Genomic DNA, 16,999 nt, shown 5'->3' with positions numbered 1-16,999 from the left:
TGTATGTTGTCAGTTCTCAGGATTAAGGGCAGCTATGGCCCCACTTACAGAAGCACTCTTGAAAGTGTCATGCCTGATGACACTTCCCTGAAGACTGACTTTCTTTTAATAGAGCAGAATCAGGTATTTATTAATTCCAGCTCCTATAGATTCAGTCCTCATCATGAGGACTTCACTATATAATATAATATTTAACAAAAAGATTATAATAATGTAAAAAAATGTATAGGTGTATTTTTATTTATTGCTATTATTATTAGCCTTCTACAAGAATGTCTTACCTGTATCTGAGCCTCTGCATCCCTAATAGATATATTCAGGGAGCTGACTGTGGACCCTGAACGGGGTCTCTTCTCTTGTCTCAGGATCTCTGGACCAGCACTGAATGAATGCCTCATTTGACCTTGATCTAGAAGATGCTGTGGTCGCTGGAGGACAGGTGAGTCTGGCCCTCTTGAACCCAGGAGTTCCCCTTTCTTTTCCACTTTGACCTCTTTGGTGAAGGATGTCATGGCCTGTTGCTGCTTTCTCTTTTTGTATTCTGTCATAAACTTGGAGATGGTTTTGTCAGTGGCTATGGTGTAGATTTTGTTGCCAGCACTCTCCCACCATTCTTTTTTCTTGGTTTGCTCTTTCTTTTCTTGTTTAGGACTCAGGGGTGGGGGTAGCAGCAATATTTCTCCACTCCCTCCTCGAGGTGTCAAGCTGTCTCCCAGTTGGTCTCTGATTTGACTTCGGTCATCTTCTGATGGTGTGTCCTTTCCAGACAGCCCTCCGGTTGATGGGCTGGAGGTTTCTGAGTGAAAAGATGGTAAAATGAAGAAAGAGTCACCTTTGAAAACTGGAGGCTCCTCTACATTGTTCTCCAGGTCCAGATGCATTTGGATGTAGTTGTTGCACAGTTCCATGCAGAGCTTGTGAAGCCGCTTGATCAGCCACCCCCAGTCTGCATTGCTGACCGGCTGGACGCTCAAAGATGGGATTCGAGCCCTCCACTGCCTCTTCTCCTTCCCTCGTGGGGGACTGACCTGGGCAGTTTCTTCAAAAATGTCTTCATCTTCTGAAGAACACTGCTGTGATGAGTCCGTGCTCCTCTCATCATCTTCAAAGAGGATCTTTTTCACTTGTTCTGCAGTGATGTTCTCCTGGTTTGTCAGGATTGCACAAACCAAGGCATGGAAGTAGATGTTGAAGCTCATTGCTGACTGGCGATACAAGTTGGCAGCTCCACCAATGCCAGACACTTTTTTCAACAAACACTTCAGCCCAGGTCTGGTGTCAAACTCTCTGGCTGTTCTGTAGGAGTCCAGAAGTAAGTCAAAGATAACAGCCAGGTTTTGCATGGAGATGTACCTGAGAAAACCAGCCAACTTGTTTTCTGGTACTTGTATTGACATTTTCTCCTCTAAGTTAGAAGGGCCTTTCACAAATTCTTCCAGTAAGATGTCATATAAATTCTGGAGCAGTACTTGGTGGGACAGCAAGCTCACCACTATTGTCCTGAAAGGAATGCTTGGTAAACCAAGCATGGGAAGGAAAAAAATCATAGAATATTAAAATGGTGCATCGTGCTTGTACTAAGAATAAAAGCACACTCAGATATTTCAGCCTGCTACATCTGAGGAATTTATTAACACACAAATTATTCCTTCACCAACATGTCAGACAACCTTTATTTTGCCATGACAAATTGGGGCCAAAACTAGTTTACTACTCAGTTTCCATTTCCACTAATGCCCAGGAGTACTTAAAAATAAACCATGAAGAGGTATCCAACCAATAAAGAAACATGTATAGAAACATCAGCAGTGCAATGCAGCATGCAAAGAAGCTGGTCTGGCTGAAGGCACATTTCACTGCTTGCTCTTAAGACTTCAACTTGAACACTGAGAGTCTAGCATGGACATACATATTCCTAACCCTGTTCCTCACACAGGATACTGGGTGATTCTTAGCTGTGCTTCCGTTAGAGAGATGCTAGGAGCTCTTTTAGCCCTCACTGATTTTTGATTTACACAGCGGACACAGGAATAGCAAATGCCTCTGATCAAAGTTTTCAGGTCTTTCACCAGTAAATAACACTGAGAGGCTTACAGGCAAGCAAGGCTTGGAAAAAAGACAGGATTGTTGTTTGGTATCTCATGGATTTCAAATTATAAACTGTTAAACCTAGTTTAAGGTCTTTTAAAAGGTCTTTATGTAAGATTACAGGGCAATGTTCTAAATGAAGCTGATGCACATAATAATATTTGGTTTGATGTGACGGGCCAAGTTTTAATTAGCACAGCTATCAAGTAAGGAAGAGATTTTTCAGTTTGCTTGCAATACTCAAGTTTTAGGTGTAAGTCAAAGCAAATCTTCATGTAACATGAGAAGTTCAGCTGCAGACCTTTGACATTTTTTGTTGCAAAAATTATTCCGCTTTCATTAGACAACTTTCAAAAGTGTTTGGGAATACCAAAAAGTATTTTTTTTTTGAGAAATCCTATCAAAACCCAATTTTGAGAATATAACATTTTAAAAAAAGTTCAGGCAAAACTGTTATTCAGTTACATTCCCTGAGTCACTTTGCCTACCATGACACAACTGATACGTCAGTAAAATTTAGTAGTCTTATTATTTGACAGTGATAAAATGTTAATGATTAGCACATACAGTTGAGCTCTTTATGGGAAAGTAGTTTTCTGCTGTAAAAATCATTAGAGGCTCTGACTCAAAAAAGCTCTTAAGAGCATGTATAAAGTTAAATGAGAGCTTGCAGTGATTTCAAGCAACTAATCCTGTTTCAAAAGCAGGGTCAGGAATGAAGGAGATCTGCTTTCCTTGTAACAGCCAAAAAAGCAATTTACAAGGACAGTGTAAAGTACTGCTCAATCCCAAAAGAAACTGGTAGAGAACTACAGGTGAAAACACAGTGCCAAAGCTGGCTAAGGATAGTATTTTCTTATTCTGCCCAAAGTTTCAAACTGAAATATATGATTACTTTTCAGGAAGAAGAAAAGCTCCCTTACCCCAGCTTCCTGTGAAACGATGCAGCATTAGGGAAACAAAACCAAAAGGGAGAAGTGAAACCCTGCTAAGGTTAAAGTAAAACTTTGGAAAGGCCACATTTACTATCATGCATGATTGCCATATTACTGCACTGCTGTAGCAAATAATATGAAAACAGTGGCACAGTCAACTTGTGAGCTGTGTTTTGGTGAAAAAATGAGCATTGCTGGGATAACACTTGGCTATGGGCAGATACACCTTTAGCAGTTGGTTGGACAAAGAGTAGTGTGAGAGCATTCAGAGTTTGCATTAATTGCAAGCTTTATTTATTTGTTTAAAGACAAGAAGACCCTTGCTACCCTTACCAATGCAGCCGGTTAGATTGCATGGCCTTATGTGCTATGAGAGATGAATATTCCAGTCTTTTGCTTTGCATTCATAGTAACAAGAAGAATGACCTGCTAGCCTTTGGATAAAGTGGATATTTTCCCCTATAAAGGAATGGTTTAACCTGTGACTTCAAGCTTTCTTTGTCTTTGTGCAGGGCCCTGTTCTCTGATGGTGAGGCAACAGAGCACCTGCTCTCGGGGGAAAACTTCCATACAGCAGCGTAAGAACAGACACATCTTGCATGGTCTTTCTTCCTGTCCATCCAAAGAACCACCATCACATTTTGGCTCCTTGTTGCAAGCAATAGTTTAGATTTGAATAGTATAAGCCATGTTCCGTATCTCGTAAAAGACAATTTCATGCCATTACATACCTTGCAATACAAACACAAACCCTGAATGCAGAATTCTGATTCTTGGCCCAAATGATGGTACAGCAGTTGTTTAAACAACCACATGCAAGCAAAAGGAAATATTCTTTCACAGGATCAGACTGTAGTGCAAATAGATGAGTTTCCCAGCTGGTAACATAACAGAAAGACTTCCACAAAAATAATCTGCCAAGCAAAAACAACATTCCCTAGCTCAATATTGACAGCTTAGCAGTTTTGGATGTGGTCTCTTCAGTTTATAATGCCCCAGTTAATACATTACCTTTTTCTACCTTCTTAACCAAGTAATACCGAATTTAAAAGACCCTTAGTGAAGCAGACATTGCATTTGCCAGGTATCACTAAAACCACAACAATGTCACAAAACCTAATTTGATCAGTGTATTCATTTTTGCTGATGAGCCCTATGGAGAAGTATGATTTACCAGGCTCAGTTCACATCTCTACCTGTTCAGCAATATTTTTATCTTGCTTTTCATGACACAGTGTCTTCCTTGGAAGATATTTTACCTTCTCTGGTTATGCCCATTTGGTTTCTTATCTGGTGGCAGGTCAATGATGAGCACACACGACTGGGCATGTTCAAACCCTTCCTTGTTGTTAGGGGTTTTTGGGGAGCACTGAGTCTCCAGCATGAAGACCTAGAAAACAACAAGTTACATAAAACAATCAGTTTAGCGCTTGCAGTGGGTCTGGGGAGGGGGAGAGGCTGGGAATAGGATTCCCTGCAGTGTGAAATATCTGTCATTCTGAATTATTTTACAGTGATAGAGAAAATGCAAGGTATCCCCCCAGGCAGACCATTCCTGGAGTATGCTGCTTTGGTAAAACAGCAATGGGCTGCCTCCAGATATCCAGCAGGGTGCAGGGCAAAGGACAGACGTATTTTTCTTTGACCCTGTATAAGACATAACACCAAATGCCAAATCAAGCTTTCTGTTGTCTGTATGCTTCTATCTGAAAATATCACGTACAGGGGAGACAAGGACCTGTTTGCACAGTTAGCCAGTTGTACCTAGAAAGGCTGGTTGTTGGAAGGATTATTTTCAGCCAACAGACACCTAATATGCAATCCTTTGGGGACACAGACAGCAACTAAACCACAGAGAGCAACTAAATACCAAGCAGCCACGAACTTACCACACCCCAGCCCCCATGCCTCTCAGTGATGGGGAGGGGAATCAGGGGAAAAAAAGATAAACCCCATGGGTTGATATAAGAGTGGTTTACTAATTTAAATAAAATATAGTAGTATCTATCGCCACCACAAAAAGGGAGACCAAAAAAGAAAAAAAAAAAAGAGTCATCACCTGATGACTGATGCTCAGCCTGTTCCTGAGCAGCCCCTGCCAGACAACTCCCCTCATTTACATACTGAGCATGACACTCTATGGTATGGGATATCCCTCTGGCCAGTCACCATCAGCTGTCCTGGCCCTGCTCCCCCCAGGCTTCTCGTGTCCCTCCTTACTGGCAGAGGATGGAAAACGTGACCTAGTGTAAGCACTATTCAGCAACAACTAGAACATCAGTGTGTTACCAACATTATTCTCATACTAAATTCAAACCACAGCACTGTACCAACTACTAGGAAGAAAATTAACTCCATCCCAACCAAAATCAGTTCAGTGGGAAACAGGGAAGCTCTCAATTGCTGTAGCTTTGTTTTGTAGCTTCATAGTTGTAGCAAATCCTCACTGTGGAGGACTCAGGGAGTGCCACTGATAGGGTCTACAAGAAAAGTATTAATGTTACATTCCCTGCTTTCTTGAGTTCTGCATCTTTAAAACTTATTTGAAAACACATTTTCTATTCAAACAATGTCTGCCACTACCACATTATTTGTGACCACCAGTCCTAGTCTGTGTGTCTCAGATTTTCAAGTAGCATCAGAGTATGATTTATCAAGTCAGAACATCTGCTGACTGTTTTAACCTATCTGCTTTCCTATGCTGAAACTGTCATATGGTATTTACAGTTTTATGGTACCCTGCAGGTCATTAAGTTCAGTCTGCTGTATTTCAAAGAACTTGTTTCATATAACCACTTTCATAGAATGAATTCATTGTAGTCAAAAGGACCCTAGGAAGGTTCCAAGTTTACTCTGCAGATTCTGGTTAGGAGTTAGTGAATCATTTGTTAAATGTCAGCTTTATCCTCTAGTTCCCAGTAACCCTTTTTCTTCTTTGCAATCTATATCTAGGTATTTATAGAGAAAAATGCTTGGCTAAGTTACTCAAATCTTGTTTTCCTATTTTCATATCATCATCTCTGTTCTAGTGCAATTTTTGTCTTTTGAATTTATCATTCCTTAACAGAGTATTCAGAAATCGACGTTATATTATTGATGAGGATTCACAGTGACATTACTATTTTCCTTTCTCTATCAGAAATGTCTCCACTGATGTATGCTGTCCTGGCAATTTTAAAAATTACATTACACAGTAGACTCATTGTCAATCCTCTTTAGATAACTATGCATTTTTTCCACCCTAGGCATTTCAAATTCCTGTTTACAGGGCAACAATTCTGAGTTTTTTTTTTTTTTTCCCTAGTTTTTGAATTCAGAGTAATTAATTTTTCTGAATACTACTATAAGACAATTGATATTAGCCTGGTGATGAGAAAGTCTTTGCCTGTAGGGCTTATGAGGAAGATGGTGGAAAAAATACATCTTCATAAAGAAAAGCTCCAAGTTCAAAAGGTTTTCTGACTTCCCCTGAAACATCTGTCAGTACCTGCTGTGCCATGGCTCTGATCCTCCAGTACTCAGCTTCAGCACTTGGCGAGAGGGAGGGGGCTGCCACCTTCACTTCACAGGCATCTCCACTGAAGCTTTCAGTACCACTGTGGAAATAGCCCAACAGGTTCTATAGAGAGACACAACATCAGAATTTCACTGTGAGTTAAACAAAATTACTCTAGCCATGTCCTGCCTGTTTGTGTGAAATACAAGATTCAGTGACCTTTGCCACTCCCACCAGCTGGTCACCTGTCATCTAGCAAATAATATATCCAATGTAAAGGCAGCTTTTAATGGATGCTGGTCTGCAAAGACTTCACAGGATTTTTTGTTTACAAAACAGACAGTGAATTGAAAACTAGTCTATATGGAGCATGCAGCTACAGCAAAGCAACATTGTCTTCTACCTAGCTTTTGTACATCCAAAGGAAGAAATGGATCAAAAGGGAACTTTTCACCTATTGAACTCTTCTGATTTCATAGTGGCAAGGCAATTTAAAATAAGTCTGAACTGAAAGCTACTAGTGTGGTCTGTATACATTTAGAAAAAATGATTTTAATCTCCACTGTTGATCCAAAATGTTTAATTGTGAATCGACAAATTAACAACTTGTCAAAAATTAGTGCATCCACTGTGTGATTACATTTTGACTGACAGCAAAATGGCAGTTTTACCTTTACTGGCTCCAGAGTGGCAGAGAATGCATCCTGCAAGGCACAACATGCAAGCCTCCACATCTCTTCAGTAAAAACAGGCCCTGCTGTCACCAACACATACCTGCAAGGACACAGGAAAATGTTACCATGTTCAAGAAGGAACTACACAATTTTTACTCCTAAAGGGAGAAGGCTGAAAATCCCCATCTTTGGAAATGTCCAAAGCCAAGCTTGATGGGGCTTTGAGCAACTTGGTCTAGTGGAAAGTGTCTCTGCCCATGGCAGGGGAGTTGAAACTAAGTGATCTTTAAGGTCCCTTCCAACTCAAACCATTATATGAATCTATGAAAACAGAACAAAAGGCTTACTCAGTAAGTAGCTAGCTAATGTTATCCAATCTCCTCAGTTGTTACCCTGACCTATTTTTATAATTACACTATAGGTTTGACTTTTTTTTCTCCTTTGCTTTTCCTCTTTAAGTAGACATCTTGCCACAAGAACCACACATTATGTAATTGTATAAATGCAGTTCTTATTTTGATTATGACTATAATAGCCTGAAGACTGAGAAAGGTGCTAATTATCTCTAAAGACCTGTGAATGCCAGAAGACCCTTTTTCTTAAGGATTAGTTATTTTCTAACTATATATAAGTAATGTGCAAGTGCTTTTTTTGAGACTCATACACATAATAATGCCTAAAATCACAGGTTCTGAAGCACACTGAAAACAGCAAGAAAAGGTTAATAAGACTACAATCCATTATTCCACTAAAAAGACCTAAGATGTATTGTAGACTTCTGAGATGTTAACCAACTTATCAGTCCCCAAGTTCTTCAAAGACATAGGCATAATTTTTGAATGTGCTAAGAGTGAACAGATTGGGTTACCTGATACAGGAACAGCCAACTCTGGAAATAATTTCTGTTGGTTCTGCTACACAGGCTACCAGTAACTTGAAAAGATCTTTCAACATAGTATTGATCATATTCTCATAACCAATATCTATAAGGAAAAAACACAGACTGGTTTGCAGACATCATTGCCTTTTCATTATAATTAAACAGGGCAACACTACACTTACTGTTATTCAGCGAATTTGCAAAACCAAATGCTTTTTATGCAGTTATTGAAACATGCATTGCATCAAGCTGAAAGAAGAACAATCTTTTTTGTTCTTAAGTTAATAATATAAAATGTCTGGACTGAAGTGGTACAGGACAAATTATCTTAGATCCTGTTTCTGATATTCTAGTTCCTTGTGCTCAAAGTCTTTGTATCTTCTTTTGGGATCAGAGTATGATTTATACTTTATACTAAAGATTATGATCTTTTAATTTTGAAGATAGCCCTGCACTGAGAAGGTGCCTGGTCTAAATAACTTCCATAAGTGTCTTACAATTTTTTTCCTCATACAATTTTTTCCCCATAATTCAAAGCCCTATAAAGAAAAAAAAAATCCTGATCAGAAATTTTTAACTCTCCTAATTTATGCTTGAGCAACCAAAAAAGCAATGAAACCACCTCAAGTAGCTATTCAGCAACATGTCACTGATGACAGTAGATATGAAACTACAATGACATACCTGAGTGTATAAAATTTTGAATGTGCTCCACCACAAGTTCACTGGAAAGGCCAATGGCATGCTTGAAATTAGAAGATGCCACATCCCAGTAAGAGTGGTCACCATGGCTGCGATGGAGCCAAAGAGACATCGTGGGAAGAAGAAGATGTACAACTGCATAAATGCCAAATCCTGGTCCTTAAAATAAACACAATAATGGTTGTATGTACTTGCTTACAAAGCCTACATGCTCAGTAAATTTGCTAATTTGTTCCAAGCTGAAGCCTGAGGTAATGCTGAAGTAAAAAGGTTCTGAAATTTTTTTGTGGGATGAGAGTAGTAAAATTTTGATGTAGTTATGAGGTACTTTTAGCCAACTGTTTACCTGCAGTGTTTCCCAGCATATCTGCAGGATTATGTAATTTTCTCTTCCATTTGCTAGACATGAAGCAAACATTTTCTGTGGCTAGGACATCGATAGAGTACCACACCTCTTTATTGTGCAATGAATTGAAGCATATGTTCAATATGCTCTTACAAGATGCCTTTTGTCAACAGAATAATGGACTAGCTGGAACAACGTATCAGCTCTGAGAAAATCCCTTTGTAGCAGAGAATGTGTCTGTGCAGCTTTAACACAACTAACATACTTTACAGAAATGGCTTAGGAGTCTAAAAGGTTTGGTTAGGACTCCACTAGCTCACATTTTATCAAGCCCTTTCATTACCAGGTGTCTTGGCAATGTCCCTTAGCAACTCAAAGAGCAGATCCAAAGTAGGAGGCTGGTGCTGACGGGGACAGTTGGATATGGCAGTTGTTAATTCTTCCAGCAGAATAATCCAGACATTGATAAGGCCTACAAGTAAAGAAAGAAAGATTAAAAACCATGAGTAAGATACTGCTTGACACAGGTGAAACTTGCCATCAGAAATGATGGAAATTAATAAATTAAGTAACTTCAAGATTATGGTTCTTGCATGTTTACTGTTGCCATGTAATGGTTGTGGGCAATAGTCATTTTTGAAACGATGGTTTCCTTTTCGCTCCCTTTATCAAGTTTGTGTTTTGTCCCATCCTTCCTCATCAATACACACCTTGTTCTTGGCACACTTTACTATTCCTACTAGCTCAGTCTCTTTAACCTTGTGTAAAACATCCCACAAAAATATATAAATAAGACCTCATCTCATTATGATTGCAAATGCTGCCCCTAATAGATTGTACTCCCTTAGGTTATGACTTAAAGTAAGGCTCCTGAGGAGACTAGCCATAATTTAACTGGCTCTATTTGGTACTCAGGATTGAACAGTAAAAATGTCTCATAAGGTATGATCAGGCTGCCTCAGATGTCATCTTTAGATGTTGAAGAGGTCATAGAGCTGGACAACTGCCAGAACAGAATATAGAATACAGGTGAGCTCTGGTCTACACTGGCAAACAGGTATCCCCTAAAAGATTACAGGATACAATGAATATTCAATACTATTTTGAAGATGGTTAGGAATTGCTGCCCTTTAATTTTTCACAGATCCCTTAAGTATTTGCTAATTCCCCATGAACTAAAAGAATCTTGCACATTACACTCTTGAGTTAAGGTCCTGTTCCCTTCCAGTGGTAGCTATGCTACCAATGTAGTCTGTATCTTAATGATGCTTGCTGGCTAATTATGTTTTAAAAACAATACAAGGGGGAACTTTGTTTAAGAGTCACTGAGCTTGCTGACTGCAAGAATCTTCCTGAGAAACAAGGAAAAAACAGTGAAATCATTACTTCATAACTAGTTTGAGGATTTATTTATTCACACCACTTTCAGAGGGCAGTGGTGTGCCCTGTTTTGAGTCAGTTAGACTTTAATGATACTTCTGGATAAGGAAACAGCACAAATGACTCAGAATGAAATATGGACATTTTCCAATGTGGGAGAACTGAGTATCTCTAAAACACCCTCTTGAAGAGTCCACCATGAAATCAAATACAGTATGAAAATATACTCCAAACATGGCAAAGTAGGTTAAAACATTTTGCCTCATCCTGCTACCAACTTTGAGTACTAGAGTACCAAGTGAAACTGCCTTGTGTCAGTCTTTACTCTTTGTAAAGTCAGTTTGCCTAGCAATGTTCTAACACCACTGCCATGTAAATAACAAACTGGGTGACAGTCTCAGGGCATAGCTCTGACAAGAACCAAAAGAAGGTTTATTTGCTGCAGGGTGGTATTTCTGTTTACAGCAGGAGACTGACAGGCAGAGTCACTTCAGAACAATAGGCAACTGAGGTGGGGAGACTCTAGGTCAAGTTCCAAGTCTGATTCAAAGCAGAGGCTTCAATGACTTGGGTCTCCTACATCCCAGGTGAATATCCTAAAATCCCCTGAGAGAGAAAAACCAAACCAAACCCAGAATAGAAAGAAGTAAAAGGTTGTTTTGTGAAAGACTAGGACTTGTGACTTTCTGGTTTCAAAGAGCAGCTTTTCTCTCCTTTATCCAGGGTAGCAGGAACAGCACAATCCATGTGGTGGAAGAGTCTAGATAAAAGTAGGTACCAAGAGCCAATCTGGTGAGGCACATGAATGAAATGCATTGGAGTCAGCCTGCTTTTTGCCAGGTTGCAGCTGACTCTTCACAGAGGCAGCCTGGTTGGAACAGCTCAGTAGTCCACATATTCAAAAGTGACTGTGAAGCAAGGGGTTAAGTTAGAAATGTAGCTAGTAAGATGAAGGCCATATATTTTGATTAAGGGCTTAACAAGGAGATTAGGAAAAAAGTAATTATTACCAGATGGGGAAAATTGAAGCAAAGACAATATATAATGTATCTGACTTAGCTGCATTTTTAGAAATGACAGGGAATCGATGAAGTATTGTAGAACGGTAGGAACCATAAATACACCTGGCTTCTAGGAATGATTGGGCCCAGGAGATGGAGTTTGGACCATGACCAAGGGGTCAAGAAGTTTTGGCAATCAGATAAAGGTAAAGAGTTTACCATGAGGAAGACCTCTTACTTCATCTTCAGAAGCTCACTGACCCAATTAAAGAAGATGACTGTGCAGTAGTAATGAACATTCAGCTCATTGAAATACAAAGTGGGAGCAGGTGATGCATATGTGGAGGTGTCTCGGATGTCTTTATGAATATGTAGAGCTTTTGTACATATATGGAGAAGCTACAGTTTTGGAAATTTGCACATCTTTAGAGGACTACCTTCCATGTGCCCAGTGTTCTGAATAAACATGCCACTTTTCAACTCAAATTAGTTAAAGAATCTTCTGTCCATGCATCAACTGTACTGCTGTGAAGGTGTCCTGAGCCCAGAAGCCATAAGGCTGCATTCCTCTACTGCTTGGCTCTGTACATTCTAGTTCATCCAATACCTGATTTATCTACAACCCATATAAACCATCAAAATAATCAGGAGACAAATGCTGCTTGTTTTTTTCTGGAGGTCATGGTGCTTTTTATGGACTTCAGAAATTCACTGTTTATTTCAACAGACCACAGGGTCTAAGTTTGGAAACATTTAAACAATTATTCTTTATCTTTCTAAACTGTAACTCAATACTAGTATTTTTTTCTGTTAAAGGCAGGCCTGCCAATACCAACTTTAAAAGATTTTCACTCTTTTACTTCAGTTTGACATGTCAAACCATGACACCTAGAAAGCAGTTTTGTGTTAGCTCTCAGAAATACACAATGGTTGTATTATGAATATCAGGATAATCAAAATAATTGTTAATCAAAATACTGTTATCTTGCCCTAAGAGAGGGGCTGTATTTTTCTTATATATGAATTGTATCTTTTACATAAAGAAGGTGACAGGACCTGAACTTCTGAGCTCTGTGTGCACACGTGGGTTTGTGTAGACAACAAGGAAACAATAAACTGTGAAGTTTTCCCTCCTTTTTGCTTTCAGCAGTTGGCAAAATTTGTAGCAACACACAGAAGAAGCAATTGATTAGTTCTGCATTTATTACTTCCAATGCACTTACCCGTGTCATCATCAAAGTCAGAAAGGATGCACTCAATCCCATCCTCACTGCTGGCTGACTGTTCCTGCGCTCTTCGGGGCAAGTTAACCAGCCGGCCACTGAGGAAGATGGGTTTCAAGGGCATTTTATAGATTTTGGCTAACAACTTGGAAGGGTAGAAAAGAGGAGAGAGAAAAGAAAAGAGAAGATAAATATCCATAGGAAAGTTTGCAAAAGCAATCACATACAACACAGGTACGTAAAATAAAATAAAAGGTATGCAAACACAACTAGAGGCCAGAAGTCTTCAGTTCACTGACAAGTGAAAAGTTGTGGGTAAAGAGAAGGAGAGCAGTAATTTAAATAACACATTTCTGAGATGGGAGTGTGCTCTCCTCATTTGTGAAAGGCTAACGTTACAACTCACTGATTGCATCTATGACCTACAAAGCTCCGTTAGCTGTACTATTGCAGGGATGCTACCGGCATTTAATCAGGTCTTTCTAAGTAAATTCTAAGTAAAGAATGTACTTGCAATATACAGACAAGATTTTTTTTAGTCATTCCTGTTCTACTTTTACTGGCAAGTTAAAAGGTATAACAAGACATAAATGGCTGCTTCTTTTAAAGAGAAGAAATTATTTCTCCACTGTGAACTGTAGTTTGTAAGGATGAGGAATAGCAATGTGGTATAAATAGTGTATAGACGGAACATACATTAGATATATACACAGATATTTACGGATTTTTTTGGATGAACAAGATAGCAAGTTGAGTTTGGTATGCCTGCTGTTTATTATTCTGAATTGCTTTATTCTTCCCTTCTTTTCTCAGTCTGCATACTGAATCCACCCATTATCTCTAAATTTAGATATTAAGTACTTTCATTAATGATACTATCCTTTATTGTGCTTTTGTATTGTACCCAAAAAAACCATGGCTTGGGTCCAACAAAAAGTCCTGCAGGTACTACAGAAATATAAATAACATTATAAAATCAGACAAAAATTGTCCAGGTAACCCTGGATAATAATATATGCTGTGTGCAAGGAGATTACAGGAAACATGCCAGCATTCTAATTATTAGAGATTTGACCTGAGCTTCAGATATGTCGCATGGTACAAATAAGCTGCTTCTGCATTTCAGAGGGTGTAACCTATTGTTTTTAAAAGAAAAGAATTCTCAACTTCTTGTCTTGTTTTTTTTTTTTTTTTGTCTTTCATTCACAACACTGTTTATGGTAACTGTTTAAATAAGAATGAATGTAGCTTTGAGTTATGTTACTATGAGGTTTTGAACATTCACATTTTCTCACTTGCTCCCTGGGTCTAAGTGTTCTTATCTCCTCGGTTTTCCCACTGCTTAACTGGCCTGGAAGGTATGATATTCCCTCAGATTACCACTGTCCATTTGGCAGTGTTACCATCAGGGTCACCACAGACTCTGTTGGGTTCATGCAACTCATCCAATGACTGATGCAAAGCCTGCAGGTTAGAATTATTTCCCAGGCCAGGTGAGTGTCTGTATAAGATTGTTCATCATACCTGAGAACATCTCCTGAGGTAATCAAGTGCAGGCAGGCACAAGTCTGTAGATGCAGATCCTGATCCTGGCACACAGTCACCCATCTCCTTACAATCTACTTCCCCTGGGGACAGGAAAGGCAGCATTGGGAAGGACAGAAGAAAAGAAATAAATAGAGCATTAATTTTCTTTTCTCAGTCAGTTACACCCTAATGTTTGAACAGATTCCAGAAAACATCCCTTGTTTGATCTTCTTAGATGACAACCAGGTGACCCCCACACAAACAATACAGTAATACTGGTCATAGTTTGTACACAAATTTTTATATGAATAAATGCTTTAATAAACATATGCCTATTTAATATCTCTTTAGTAGAGTCTTTGGGAATTCTAATAATTATATATTGTATTATCTGTCATATTGACTCTATTCCACTTTCTTCCATGGGTGTAGGAATTACTTACTTATATTCAGCATTTGCTCAATTACTGTAGTATTTTTTTCTACTCATTTGCACCCCACTGCCCCGGAAAATTCTTCTACTACAAATTCTTCCTATTAGTTTATTTACTGCTTAAATCCACCATTTTATATTTTGTATACTACATTTCCTTCTGCTGTCTAATGCAGGTATCAAGGTCTCACAGTTTCAACTGTATGACACATGTCCTCAGGTTCTAGTGCCTGTCTATTGCTGGTATTCCCAACTTCCATCGGCAGCTGCTTCTTTCAGACCAGCTTCACTAAGGGAATTCAATAAGCAGAGCAGTTCCAAGGCATCCTGGTGCAGAGCTCCTTCTCTGGATAACTCCATTCACTCCATCATTTTCCCTGTCTGCCAGTCTGCCTGTCTCATCTCAGCTAAAGTTCTGTCCACCTTAGAATACTTGGCTCAAAACCATTTTTCAAAACCAGTTTAGCCAAATACTTCCCATTCAGCACCAAATCTGAAGCGTGACTAAATGCCTATCAACATTAACATTTTCTTGCCTTAAAAAGTTATTCCTCTCATAAAGAGCACAAGATAAATATTAAATTGTTTTATTAGATCCTACTTTGTTCTCCTTTCACTATATTTATTTGCCTTTTCTATGCTCTTAACTATTAACTAACATAATGTATTTTAAACTTTTGTCTACTACTGAGATCAGCCAACTCAGCCAGTGACATTTGAATCCTTAAGTTTTACAATAAAATGCACATAGTAGAGCATTGTATTTGCTGTTGTTTCCCATAGTCCTATTACCTTTAATACAAAAAAAAGACCATGCTTTTTGATATTTGACCACAATGGGGTCAAAATTATCTCATGAAAGCAAGAAACGTAAAGAAATATAACACAGACTTTTAAGCTCTCCAGAAGAAACATGAGTTCCCTCCATTGGTACTGGACATGTAAGTTTATTTCTCTTTTGTACTAATAACTACAATTACATCACAAGGTGAATTCTTCCCCCATTGGAATCAATGGTGAAATAGCTCAGTAAGACAAGAGTAACTTTGAAGAGTAGATCTGCTGCAGCTAGGTGCTTCATTTAAATCAAAAGGAGTTGCTTACAGACCTAGGAACCTTGTAAATTAATATTCATATAGAAACTAAAAGCCCCATTTTATCACTACTTAAAAGTTCTATAATTTACATCCACAAAAAACCCCCAACATTGTCACAGTTCAATGAAAAGTGTCAAATTCTAGTGATCAAGGCAAGCCATGGATCGCCAGCATGGGGGTAGAATGACCCAGCAGCATATGCCTTTGTTCTGAAGGCTGCTGAAGCATGACAATTACTCTGCAGGGTCACCCTGACACGCTATGCCTAGTCTCTGCTGCCTACACTGTAAAATAGGCCCTGCTCTGTTGCAAACAATCCATGCAGTCTCTGCACAATCCCAGGCCATTTCTGCAATATTCTAGGTTTGGATGGTTTTTTTGTTTTATTATTTACATGAATATAAGCAAGTCCTGGTGTAACTAAGATCAAATTAAGATGCAGACAATAGTGAGATGCATCTTTGCTGCTATAAAAACTTAAAGAAATGATAGTATTAAAAATGTTACAGAAATAATCCCTTGGTCTTGATTTATTTTATTTTTTAAAGCATTCTGGACTCAACATCTTCAGTGCCCCTCTCTTTCCTACTATGTTATGTATTACATAATTGAATTATCCTCTTCTGTGGGATATCATGACTTAATAGGAAAGTATTTACCCAGTCCTTTGACAAACTTCATAAGGCACATAATATAACTGGTGGCAGCGTTGGCAAAGACCTGGATGTTGTCTGTGTTTAGAAATGCTTCAAAGACATCAAACACCGGAGCTTGGCGTTTCCCTGTGGAGATAACAAGATGAGAACTCTTCCTCATACACTCTTACAAATAATTTTCCAACCATTTTTCAAAAATTTAACTGAATCTGTAGAATCTTTTCTATTCTGGGCAGAGACAGAAATAATCTTAAAAGTAAAACCTTCTCTTGTTCCTGGGGCAACTTGTGTAGCCTTTCATAGGAAGTGACTGGACTTTGCCCAGTCTTTGACAAATACCAGTTTATACCTGCTCAAATGGTAAGAGGAGGGTTCAGCTCTTGAACTCAGGAGCTAATACTTCTGTTTGGTGGAGGTTTCTGTTTAGTTTCTGTTTTAGTTTTTGGTAACTGCCAAGATTACATCAATCATGCAGAAAACTATTCAGACTATAGAGTAACAAAATAGCCTTGATTTTCTGAAGTAGATTATCATCTTCAAAAGCTGTGTACACCAGCATTC

At 38.7% G+C, this 16,999-nt stretch overlaps 1 protein-coding gene across 1 annotated transcript in view; it reads right to left on the bottom strand.

Annotated features, from left to right (window-relative positions):
* Positions 1-16,999, bottom strand: part of ARFGEF3 (ARFGEF family member 3) — an 86,958-nt gene that overhangs the window by 6,536 nt on the left and 63,423 nt on the right. The window contains exons 24-33 of the mRNA XM_053937929.1: positions 16,442-16,564; positions 14,250-14,353; positions 12,726-12,870; positions 9,465-9,593; positions 8,758-8,934; positions 8,062-8,176; positions 7,191-7,293; positions 6,511-6,642; positions 4,283-4,413; positions 282-1,512 (exon numbers count right to left, since the gene is read on the bottom strand). Coding sequence (XP_053793904.1) covers positions 282-1,512; positions 4,283-4,413; positions 6,511-6,642; positions 7,191-7,293; positions 8,062-8,176; positions 8,758-8,934; positions 9,465-9,593; positions 12,726-12,870; positions 14,250-14,353; positions 16,442-16,564 — 2,390 coding nt within the window. The remainder of the gene's footprint in view (positions 1-281; positions 1,513-4,282; positions 4,414-6,510; positions 6,643-7,190; positions 7,294-8,061; positions 8,177-8,757; positions 8,935-9,464; positions 9,594-12,725; positions 12,871-14,249; positions 14,354-16,441; positions 16,565-16,999) is intronic.

This window comes from Vidua chalybeata, chromosome 3, assembly GCF_026979565.1.
Source record: "Vidua chalybeata isolate OUT-0048 chromosome 3, bVidCha1 merged haplotype, whole genome shotgun sequence".
Classification (NCBI taxonomy): domain Eukaryota; kingdom Metazoa; phylum Chordata; class Aves; order Passeriformes; family Viduidae; genus Vidua; species Vidua chalybeata.
The sequence above is the reverse complement of the archived record's forward strand: the minus strand, read 5'-3'. Positions and strand labels throughout refer to the sequence as shown.